Source organism: Gymnoscopelus braueri (assembly GCF_963280865.1).
Source record: "Gymnoscopelus braueri genome assembly, chromosome: 14".
NCBI classification, from domain to species: domain Eukaryota; kingdom Metazoa; phylum Chordata; class Actinopteri; order Myctophiformes; family Myctophidae; genus Gymnoscopelus; species Gymnoscopelus braueri.
Genome location: NC_137619.1, coordinates 847,501 through 859,675, shown reverse-complemented (window position 1 = coordinate 859,675; position 12,175 = coordinate 847,501). Strand labels below are relative to the sequence as shown.

The window sequence follows — 12,175 nt, the reverse complement described above, 5'->3', positions numbered from 1 at the left end:
CTGGTTGAGGGAAGTTGTCAATGGACAAAAGCAGGCTATATGTGATATTTTTTTTAAGAAAAACTTGACATGCCGTCCTTGTGAATTTTTCTTTTGTATAAAATTGTGGTCTGGTTTTTACCTCAACATCAATATCTTTGTTGTGGGACTTCATACAGTAACGGGAGGCAAACAAGGTAAAAATGTCATGCATTTTACTGGTGTTTAAAGTTGTTTAAGGACTTATAAATCTACAAATCTAACTATCTAAGTAACTAAAGTTTTCTAATGATTGTAGTGGAGTAAAAGTACAATATTTGCCTCTGAGATGTAGTGGAGTAGAAGTAAAAGTACTACAAATTGGAAATACTCCAGTAAAGTAAAATAAAATACCTCAGAATTGTACTTAAGTACAGTACTTGAGTAAATGTACTTAGTTTCTTTACACCACAGATTGTTCTTATAAAGTTGGATTTGTCTTGCTTTTATTTAGATTTGTTTTACCAGTCAAACTGTTAAATCCAGTGTATTAAGAGTATATAAAACACTGTTAAATCCAGTGTATTAAGAGTATATAACATTTAGTCAACAGCTGTGCAGCACATAGAGTAACCTATTCATTCATTCCATATTTAACCACAACTACCTTAACCAACCTTTACACCCAAACCCTATAAACATAAACAGTCTATTTTAGGACGAGGTGTCTTCACACTAAACATTCTCTAAGTTCAAGTTTGTTTATTTTCTGACAGGAAATCATCTTAAACTTGAACCCAAGCTGTTCCCTAGCAACGGACACTGGTAGTCTCTCCCTGAGCATTGTGTCTGAGCATTCTAACTGCTATGGTATTTATTTACTAGTTCAGTCATTCTTAATTCAAAGGACCCCTGGAGGTCCCCGGACCCCACTTTGATAACCACTGTACTGTAGTAGTAAGTTGTTTTGCAAAACTAGGGTGTGAAAATGCAATGTCATGTCACACCCTAGTTGGCAAACTAAGGTGTTGTTTGGCCAGTATATTATTTACTCTCAAATATAATGCTCGTTCTTTAAAAGTTTATTACACTTAACTTTCAGCCGGAGGTCCCCATATTATGACAATATAAAGCAATTCCACCCATTAAAGCAGAATACATGAAAATGTATTTTAATCCCCTATCCGATAGAGTCTATCGCACATCTTTTGGGGAAGTATTTCACTCCATTTTGAGCTTTGGTTGCCCTGATAATCCCATTCCTCCAGATAACTATAAATACATATCTGGTGTAATATAAAGTGTTTTGTTAAAAAGTTAAAGCTATGATAGTCATTGCTACAGTATGTACCTGTATGTGTTCTCTCTCCTGATTGAATTAAATTGGTATCTCGACCTGAAAATGTACAGAGCTGGAGAGATGGGGAGACCCCTGTTACAGCACAAACACTCTATAGCAATTACTATCAGAATATATAGATTAATATATTAACATATGTAGTGTTTTAGAACCACCACCAACTGCTCTTCTCCTCTCCACCTGTGAGCTCTCTCTCATTCTTGGAATTCAGCCACTCCTGGAAGTCAACTTCCTAGAAGTCAGCCTGAACATAAGTGTTCTAACTGTACAATGTTGCCCTGAGGGACACCCAGCAAAACAAACACACTTTTAGTATGTAAATAAAAGCTACATTTGTCCTGAAACAATCAAACATACTTCTTACTGCATATTCTCATGCATATTCCTTATATTAATGTCCATAAGCCTAAAGATGTTAGAAAGTGATATTTATCTCACCAATTGGTGGCACTGTGTCCCATGTGACTTTGCCTCCAGAGAGGACTTCCCCCCCCCCACCACCCCTCAGCCAAAAGGACCCACTTAGGATAAGGATAATTCCTTTTAACAGGTCGTTCATGAAAGTCCTTGCGGTCTTGTTTCCAATGAGAACCTGTGAGCAATTGGGGTTAAGAGTCTTGCTCAGGGACAAATTTCATATCATCGGCACATATGCTGGGATAGCCTGGAATCGAACCTGGGGCAACCAGGGCCAGCTGGTTCCCTAGGCGGGCTCACTAACCACTCAGCTATGGCCGCCCCTATACTTCATCAGACCCCTCATTCCATGGGACATGCAGACATGTCTGGACATATATTCTTCTTTTTCTTGTTCTTTTTAATGGCTGGTGGGAGGTCCAAAAAGGTAGTTTGTTGCCTGAGGGCCACGGCGTCCCAAACCATAGATGTTCTCATGGTTAAGTATGAGGGGGGGGGGGGGGAAGGGGGGGGCTGTGCTGTGCTCGCTCCATTTAGTAAAGCTGTCCTTGACCTCAAAGGCTCCATTCAGCTTTAGGAGGCAATGAGATGAAAGAGAGCTGTGTCTCTTTTTTCCCTTTTGGATGAGCAGTAGATGTTTGGTTTACCATGTGGTGGAATAAGTACTCAAATGTTTTACTTAAGTAAAAGTATCAATACTGCAGGGTAGAAATACTCCCGTCATCAAATTTTACTTGAGTAAAAAAAGAGGTGGCATCAAAATATACTTAAAGTACCAAAAGTAAAAGTACTCATGCAGAAAAGTTCAACATGTATAAAAATTATTTTGAAAACAGCAGATCTACAAGTAGATCTTCTGTTTTCAAACGGCCGAAATTATAGAGCTGAAGTGGTTCATGTATGTTTTGTAATAATAATCTAAATCTCGAAAGTAACTAAAGTTTTCAAATAATTGTAGTGGAGTAAAAGTACAATATTTGCTTCTGAGATGTAGTGGAGTAGAAGTAAAAATATTTAAAATGGGAAATACTCCAGTAAAGTAAAAATTCCTCAAAAGTGTACTTAAGTACAGTTACAACTGCAAAGGAGAAACACACTTTAATTTAGTTTTTAGTTGTTGTTTTTGTTTAGTTTTTTACATGACACGATAAAATGTATGTCAAAATGTGTGACAACATGTGTGACAACATGTGTGACAACATGCGTGTCCTTCACAGAAAGATGGGCTTCCTGCAGCTGCTGAAATCCCAGTTCTTGTGCCACCTGTTCATCTTCATCGTGTTTCTGGTCAGCGGCCTGACCATCAACCTTCTACAGGTCTGTTCTCTCCCGCTGTGGCTGCTGGACAAGCAGCTGGCCCGGAGGGTCAACTGTAGACTGGGATACTGCGTCTCCAGCCGTGAGTATATATACTCACTACCAGCCAGTCAGCCAGCTGACATTAAAGTCTGTGACTTATCAAATGTCCTTCTAAGATAGGACTGGGTTGGTGCTGTGTCTGTCTTGCTGACAGACAAGCTTGACATATTGACTCTTATATAGATAAGAAAACACATTGGTCTGTTTTCAGTTGATTTGTAACTTTTGAATTCCCTACATTTGTGTCAACAGACCATTTGAGACTTCTTGCTTAGAAAGCGTAAAACCTGTCGTTTGATGATGTTGCTCACTGAAAATAGTTAATCTACAAGCTCACGGTGTGTTGTGATGCAATATGTTGTGAGCTTGTACATTGGCTATGTTTGGTGCGCGACACCGTGGTAAGACAGAGTATTCATTAAAGGGTAAGGTAGGGTAATATATTAATATATTAAAGGAAGGGTAAGTGATATTTTTGGTTAAAACAAAAAGTTTTTTGTTAAAAGGTTAAAGCTCTATATTCTGATAGTAATCATTGCTATACCGTGTTTGTTCAGTAACAGGAGTCTCCCTGTTTCTCCAGATCTTTATTAAACAGAAATGTCATTTTCAGGTAGGTGACAACATGTCAGCCAATCAGGAGAGCGTATCCATTTATCAGCTTAATTTTTAAAGTGTTCCAATTTTGTCTGAGGACGTCTTTGTCATCACTTCCAATTTCACTTGTTTAATCTGTATCCAGTTCTCTTTTTTAGATAAAATTAGATAAAATTGTTATCCTGACCTGAAAATGCCTTTTCTGTTTAATAAAGAGAAGGAGAGACATGGAGACTCCTGTTACTGAACAAACACTCTATCACAATATAAAGCTATTTAACAATTTAACCTTTAAGTAGAACTGCCTACATTGTGTGTCTTTATCTTCAGAGATGGTGGCGCTCCTAGAGTGGTGGTCAGGAACTGAATGTACGCTCTACACCGACCCAAACACTTACCCACTGTACGGAAAAGAAAATGCAATTGTCGTGCTTAACCACAGCTTTGAGATCGACTTCCTGTGCGGTTGGACCTTCTGCGAGAGATTTGGCGTTCTCGGGGTGAGGGGAAATGGTTGTTACTAGATAAATCTACACTTGGTCTCCTAACTAAAGAATATATTTTGGTGTCCCCCTTCTCATCAGCTTTAAATGTAAACCTTTTCAGAGTTCGAAGGTGTTGGCCAAGAAAGAGTTGGCGTATGTGCCTGTGATTGGCTGGATGTGGTATTTCCTGGAGATAGTCTTCTGTAAGAGGAAATGGGAGGAAGACAGAAGAACAGTGGCTGAGAGTCTTCAGAACCTGCACGATTATCCAGAACACTTCTGGGTAAGACTTTTATCATCAGAATGACATCTCTGGATCTATATTTTGGGATCGTGTTATTAATGAGAGTCTAATTTCCTGGGGCCAGTTCTTGCTTTTCTGTGAGGGGACGCGCTTCACACCCAAGAAACACCAGGTCAGCATGCAGGTGGCTGAGAGCAAAGGTCTGCCCAGGCTGAAGCACCATCTCCTGCCCAGGACCAAAGGCTTCTGGGTCACTGTGCAAAACCTCAGAGGAAAAGGTGAGCGTCCATTCTGATACACTGAGTTTCATCACAGTATCAGATCTATTTAATGTCAGTAACCGACATCGTCTGCTCCTGCTTTCACTACCTTGTGCAGTTGCTGCTGTGTACGACTCCACGCTGAACTTTAGAAACAATGAAGTTCCAACCTTTTTGGGAGTTCTTAATGGGAAAAAGTATCATGCCGACTTATACGTGAGGTACAGTAACACATTACAATGTGTATACATTTTGAACAAAGGGCAGGTTCCTTGCTTTGCCTGGTTTAATTGCAGTAATTAGTGCAGTCTGACGTCTCTTCTTCTCGCAGGAGAATCCCTCTGGAGTCTGTCCCTGAGGAGGAAGCAGAATGTGCTGCTTGGCTCCACAAGATGTACCAGGAGAAGGTCAGAGTAATCACATTATAATCTGTAGTACGACATTCAAATCACATTATAATCTGTAGAACGACAGCCTCATTTAAACCTGATTTATGCTTCAGTGACAAAGTGTCATGAGGTGTCTGTCTGTTGTTCAACAACAAATATGTGAATCAACTGAAAGTTTCAACATTTTACAGGCTTTATACTGTATTTTACAGGCTTTATCTCTTATTACTAAGTATAAATCAGGCATTACACAGATGCACCATGACACTGAGCAGCGTCATGGCCCTCAGGGTACAACCTGGACAAGGTCATTTAATTGATTGATTGAACATCTTATTAGGCAGAAATATAAAAACAGCACAGAGTACAGTCAAACACTTTGTCTAAAAGGAGAACACAAAAAAAGTCCTTGCGGTCTTGTTTCCATTGGGGTCCTAGGTATTCAATTCATCAACATTTAAAAAATAGCACCAAACATTCAATATCATCACAAATATAAAACGCTATATGTACAGAGTAGGAAAAAAAGGGGGGGGGTAAAGAAAAGGGGGGGGGGGTCGCCTGTCTAAGGGAGAAGTGATCACTACCTCCCCTTCCTTTGGCCTCCTGAAAGGTGCATTTTTAAAGGATTGTGTCATCTGTCATCTATGGTATGTTTCTGTGCATGTCTCCACAGGACAGCTTTCAGGAGCAGTATTCCCAGACGGGCCGTTTCCCCGGCCCTGTAATGAGCCCCCCGGCCCCCCACTCACACTGGGCCCTGATCAACTGGCTGTTCTGGTGCTGCTTGCTCCTGTATCCTCTGGGTCTCCTCGTCTCTCAGCTTGTGACCTCTGGGTCAGCTGTCACCGTCCTGATCACTGTGTCTGTCTGCTGTGCAGGTTGGTTCCATACGGACACCATCACTCTGAAGCAGCTCCTAAAGCTCATTCCCTTCATTTCAATAACCTGTTCCTCTTTGTCCAAAGTAACATTCTGTAAAGCAGCAGATTTGACAACAACTAGTTAAATTCGTGCAAAGTATAATTTATCTGTCTTGGGAGCATGCCCCCTGCATTTTTATCATCAACTTGTACTGTAATATTTAATTATTCATCCATTTGTTTTCCTCTGCTAGAGACGAGAGAGAGAGAGAGAAAACAATGGCAGCTAGTCTTGTAATGCAACAATTTACATTTACCGTTGCACCTGTTGTACCTTGTGGTCTCCTGATATTTGTTTTTTCAGGACAATTTTGAAAGAAACCAGTGTTACACATCTTATTTATACACCCCTTCCCACACACTAGATCAGTTCAGACATGCAAACTGGTTAGAGGTAAAACAAAAATATAAAATAAAAGCTACAGCTTGTACCATTTTCTCCTAAATCGCATTGTGAAAGTGTACCATAGTAGGACCTGCTTCTGTTGTTGATTCACGTTAATCCAAACAGGCATCACTCTTATGATTTGAGAAAACACAGGAAGAAAGTCTATGATACGACAGACTGTAGCCAGCAGCGTTCTACTCAGAGAGGAAATCCCCCCCAGAGCCCTCACGCGTCACACTTTCACTATGAGTGCAGTAGGCATGCATCATTCTGTCATTTTGAGTATTTAAACATTTTCTCATCACATCTACACAAATGATGTTCCTCTATTTTGTTATTCAAAACAGTGACAAGTTTGCATGTCTATCAGCACATCTATGCTGATAACTCAGCACATCTATCTGTCCCTCTCGCCCCTGGCCAACACGCCAAAGTCCTAGGGCCCTATTTTCACCGGCGCCTTACCCATTATCCCTAAACTTCTTTACTATTTCTAAAAACATTTTCAAATAGTTCAAATAGCCAATCTACAAGCTCACAACATGTCGATGTAGATCGGCTAGTTGAAATGTTTTTTAAAATAGTTAAAAAATGGCAAAGAAGTTTAGGGATGGGTATGGCACAAAAAAATCATTTAGTGTGCAAATTCCTACAATTTGTAGTATTGACATTATGTATTATGTAGTATCAATATTCAAGTATTTTAATATTAATGTGAATATTCACATAACATGATTAGGCCCAACCCCAGCAACACTGCATCTATGTCCACACAGATTGACAGTTTTCCCCACCTTGAGATCCATGAACACGTCAGATTACACCGATTACAATTTCCATTTCACAGCCAGTAGACGATGCTGTTATTTCACCAGATGTCCCAGTAGTGTAGAGCATGCCTGCTCCGCTAAGAATACGCGCCGGGTCATTTTATTCTACACTTGCATGTGAACTTAGGCCCACCCAGAGTATTATAAGGGTCAGTCATTTAGACACATTGTGTATCAGGACTTTGCTGCCATCAACAAGTCTTTGATGGGACATAAAAGTGCAATATAAAACATTTACTTTGGAAATATCCATCACTCAAATTGTGACAATATTATTTCTCTAAGTTTGTTCTTCCTGATTCTTTCAGTTTCTCTTGGTGTTCGCTGGATGATCGGCCAGACTGAGATCAACAAGGGCTCAAGCTACGGAAATAATGACATTCCCCTAAAAAGAAATGGAGAATCTGTGACCCAACAACTGAATGCTCCCAGTGACAGCATCTGAAATCCAGCGTTGACCGTATGGTAGAACTGCTTTGGATACAAACAGTTTCATTTGATTAGTGCAGGCCACCATGCAAATGAGGTGTTGAGCTATGCTGCTAAGGTGCTTCAAACTGGGCAGCATGGGGTGGGTGGGTGCATGGCAGCATGGGGGTTAGGTGGGTGCATGGCAGCATGGGGGTTAGGTGGGTGCATGGCAGCATGGGGTGGGTGGGTGCATGGCAGCATGGGGGTGGGTGGGTGCATGGCAGCATGGGGGGTATGGAAAACCTCCCAAAGGGAAAAATAGCGACTGTGCCATTTTAAAGTTCATTCTAAAGTTCTCCCAACAAGCAAACAATGGGCTACCTCTTAACACATTCAACGCATCTGTCTTATCTGTCCTAACCCATAGCAGATATACAAGCTCGCTATGAGCTTGTAGATCAATTTTTTTTATCATGAAAATGTGCGCAAATCTTTGAATATATATTTTTGTACTCAAATCTTTGCTTCTTGGGGTCCCTGGAACAAAATATTTTTGATATGGACAAATCCGTGGACAAATATCTATCATTTTGGGGGTCCTTGACATGAAAAAAGTTTGAGAACCACTAATGTAACTGTATATATGTATACTGTATACTGTAATAATGTAATGTAATGTAACCGCGCTGCCTGTGGCTGCCTGTAGGCGGCCATTGCTGCGGTGTCGCGTCCGCGGAGCATTGACACCGCAGCAATGGCTGCGCCCAGGGCAGCGCTCCGTGGATTCGTGTATACCACTGATGACCAACACAAAACAACTGTTAGGATTTAGAAGACATTTGTAGAATCCCCAGAAGCAAAGTTTTGAGTTAAACATTTTCACTTCAAAAAATATTCAAGTATATTCAAATATTGAAAGATTTGCACACATTTTCACCATTTGAATGGGTTGAAGACTAATAACCAACTGATCCCATTCCATTGGTGGTAAGAATACATAAACCAACTTTTCTTACAAAATGTTTTTTAATATTGTTTGTACAGCAAACACTGTAAAAGCAGCAGAGGAACAGAAGTCGTGGTGTGGTGTGTGTGTGTGTGTGTGTGTGTGTGTGTGTGTGTGTGTGTGTGTGTGTGTGTCAGTGTCTGTATATGTGTGTGTGGATGTGTGAGTGTTTGTTTAATGTTGAGCAGCAGACCAGTCTCCTCCGGACTGGGTGCGTTTCCGGGGGAACGTCAACAAAAAGCTCCTCACAAACACAACGTTGTGGGACTTGGATAAACCGCTTCAATACAAACCAACTGAAACATTTAACTCTTGGCAAATAATACAAAATAATAAAAACTAAATTCTTCTTCCTACTGCAGACTCTCCGGACAAAAGAGTGTTGAATTAATTAATCAGGCGTTTTGGGATTGTTTTCCATTTCATTTAAAAAGGTACGACAGTGTCCTAACATCATGAATGAGGCTTTACCACATCAAAGGCCTTTTCCCCCCCCCCATCCCCGGACCCCAATAAAACTGTTTCTTCAGGGTAAACAGTTTTTTAAAAGTGCCATAGCTGTCCCCCCCCCGCCCCCCCCCTCTCATTTCTGAACAAAAAAAGAAAAGGAGAAAAAAAAGGTGAATTCCTCGTTGCTTCTTTCAGGTTCTTCTCCAGTGAGAACAATAAAAGCGGTTAGAATTATTTTTAAATTTACAATATTGTTTATACAAGGATCAAAGCCAATTCTATTCTTACAATATGTACAACCCCCCCCCCTCCTATCAGAACCAATGGGTACGTGTATAGAGACACACCCCTCTCCTCCAATAGGTCCAGTTGTCCTCTGAAATGATAACATAGTAAAGCCTGATTCATTCATGGTTGTGGGCCCGAAAAAACAGCCGATCTACAAGCTCACACAACGCGTCACGCGATGCGACGGGTTGTGTGAGCTTGTGGATCGGCTGTTTTCCAGGCTTTAAGTTCCATGAAATCAGGCTTTAAGTTCCTCAGTTTAGCTCCATGTGCCTGTAGCTCCACGTCCTCTTGTTCATGTTCATCCACAGTTTGCTTTCCTCTTTGCCAACACAGCGAGTACAGTACAGTACACAGTACAGTGTACAGTATAGTATATACTGTATATAGTATATAGTACAGTAGTGTTTTGTAAACGTAAAAAAGCCACAGAGCAGTCAGAGGTCCGTCCCGTCACTCTTCATCTGTACAGACCTGTTAGAGACGAGGTAGAACATTAGTGGTGAGAAAAAAAACATTCATTTCAGTGAACCAACGATTTCGTTCACGGCAATGATCCGTTCAAATGATTTGTTCAGTATCTCTATTGTCTCGTGAAAAACTAGATGAAAAGCATCCATAATATTGTCACGTATGGATTCTCTAATTCTCTTCATTTCTATAGTTTTTCCGCCACATGACTATATATAGTAGCATCATGTCTTGCTTTGTCCAAAACATTTTCTTTTGCTTTGTCTTTTCTGCTCAGTATGTACAGTATTGTTTGACCTATTTTCTTTATCATATTTGTTTATATTTTTAGTTTTTGTTCGTTTTGATTTTTGTTTTTAATAATAAATAATTCATTTATTTGTAATGTAAAACGGTGAGGTTCTCAAATAAGCCCCTCTAGGGTTTCTTACCTCACCGGCACAACAACTAAATGTCAACTTTCCTGTGGAAAGAACTAAAATGTCATGAATATATGTATATATGCATATATGTATATATGTATATATAAACTGTTGTGCAAATCAAATAAATCAAATCAAGTTAGACTTAACAAAGCTTGTTTAAATACAACAGTGACGTCTCACCTTGACAAACAGGTGTTTAAATACCACAGTGACGTGTCTCACCTTGACAAACGGGTGTTTAAATACAACAGTGACGTCTCACCTTGACAAACGGGTGTTTAAATACAACAGTGACGTCTCACCTTGACAAACGGGTGGTTAAATACAACAGTGATGTCTCACCTTGACAAACGGGTGTTTAAATACAACAGTGACGTCTCACCTTGACAAACGGGTGTTTAAATACAACAGTGACGTCTCACCTTGACAAACGGGTGGTTGAATACAACAGTGACGTCTCACCTTGACAAACGGGTGGTTAATAAATACAACAGTGATGTCTCACCTTGACAAACGGGTGGTTAATAAATACAACAGTGACGTCTCACCTTGACAAACGGGTGTTTAAATACAACAGTGACGTCTCACCTTGACAAACGGGAGTTTAAATACAACAGTGACGTCTCACCTTGACAAACGGGTGTTTAAATACAACAGTGACGTCTCACCTTGACAAACGGGTGTTTAAATACAACAGTGATGTCTCACCTTGACAAACGGGTGTTTAAATACAACAGTGACGTCTCACCTTGACAAACGGGAGTTTAAATACAACAGTGACGTCTCACCTTGACAAACGGGGGGTTAAATACAACAGTGACGTCTCACCTTGACAAACGGGTGGTCCAGTAGCACGCTAGCGGTCCAGCGGCGCTTGGGTTCGCTCTCCAGACAGTGACCCAGGAAGTCCTTCCCCTCCGTGCTCAGCTTCTCAGGGATGGGGGGTTTGTGTCCCATGCCCACCTTGTACATGATCTGGAAGTTGTGCTCATACTCGTGCCAGGGCCTCTGTGGGGATATGAACATGTAATGTAAATGACTGTAATGTAATGTAATGGATAGACGTGTGCCAAGAGGACATCGGTTATCATGTTGTAATTAAAATGAGAAAAGTTTTTATTTATTTTTGTCATGTAGTTAGTAGTTTTATACAACACAAACACACACTTTGTGAAGGCTGCTGACTCACGGTCACGTAGACCATTGGTTCTCAAAGTGGGGTCTATGGTAGTGGCTACGGTGCCGCGCTATGAGCTTGTATATCTGATATTTTTGAAAATCGTGAACATTTAAGAAAATCTTTGAATATACATTTTTTAAAGCGAACATTTGTAACTCAAATCTTTGCTTCTGGGGGTCCTTGGAACAAAATATTTTGAGATGGGGGTCCGTGGCCAAATACATATAATTTTGGGGGTCCCTGACGTAGACATCCCAGTCTCAATAAACATACGCACAAATGCCTCCACATTTGATCAAATTTACATTTTCTATATATTTTCATACAGTTTGTCTTTGTAGTTAGTTTTTAGTTCCCCGTACAATAGTCACAGCCTTACATCAAACACTAGTGTGCTTTTCTTCAACACAAGGTTCCCTCTCTTTGTTTCCAATTAAATTGGAACTTGAATAACAAATGCAATTGAGAATGTAAGATCAGCTTTGAGACTGAGACCTTTGTAATGACAAGCTAGCAGTACCTAGTCAAAGCCTCCCTAACAGGTTCACTGTGACATTTAAACCACTGCTATTTGTTGCTGAAAGGAAATGAAATTACGCAACAAATTACCACTATCAACGCAACTCCTGAGAGGCTATTTCAGTTTAAGTACATTTCTAAATAAATAATGAACAAACAACATTAACCACCATCATTTTGGTCCTCTTAAAAATCTCCGGGATAGTTTTGACTCA

The 12,175-nt window shown here is 40.3% G+C and overlaps 2 protein-coding genes across 4 annotated transcripts in view; one reads left to right on the top strand and one right to left on the bottom strand.

Moving 5' to 3' along the window:
• On the top strand, window positions 1-7,739 carry agpat4 (1-acylglycerol-3-phosphate O-acyltransferase 4 (lysophosphatidic acid acyltransferase, delta)). Its single transcript, XM_080450492.1, has 9 exons — window positions 1-176; window positions 2,953-3,134; window positions 4,022-4,191; window positions 4,298-4,459; window positions 4,545-4,698; window positions 4,799-4,901; window positions 5,012-5,087; window positions 5,746-5,950; window positions 7,519-7,739. The coding sequence occupies exons 2-9, from the start codon at window positions 2,957-2,959 to the stop codon at window positions 7,653-7,655; spliced, it is 1,185 nt and encodes a 394-aa protein (XP_080306618.1). The 5' UTR covers window positions 1-176; window positions 2,953-2,956; the 3' UTR covers window positions 7,656-7,739.
• Window positions 7,740-8,670: 931 nt separating this feature from the next.
• map3k4 (mitogen-activated protein kinase kinase kinase 4) overlaps window positions 8,671-12,175 on the bottom strand; it is a 41,798-nt gene continuing 38,293 nt past the window's right edge. For all 3 annotated transcript variants that reach the window (XM_080448621.1, XM_080448623.1, XM_080448622.1), the window contains 2 exons: window positions 11,090-11,269; window positions 8,671-9,839 (listed from right to left, as the gene is read on the bottom strand). In XM_080448621.1, coding sequence (XP_080304747.1) covers window positions 9,819-9,839; window positions 11,090-11,269 — 201 coding nt within the window. In that variant the 3' untranslated portion in view covers window positions 8,671-9,818. The remainder of the gene's footprint in view (window positions 9,840-11,089; window positions 11,270-12,175) is intronic.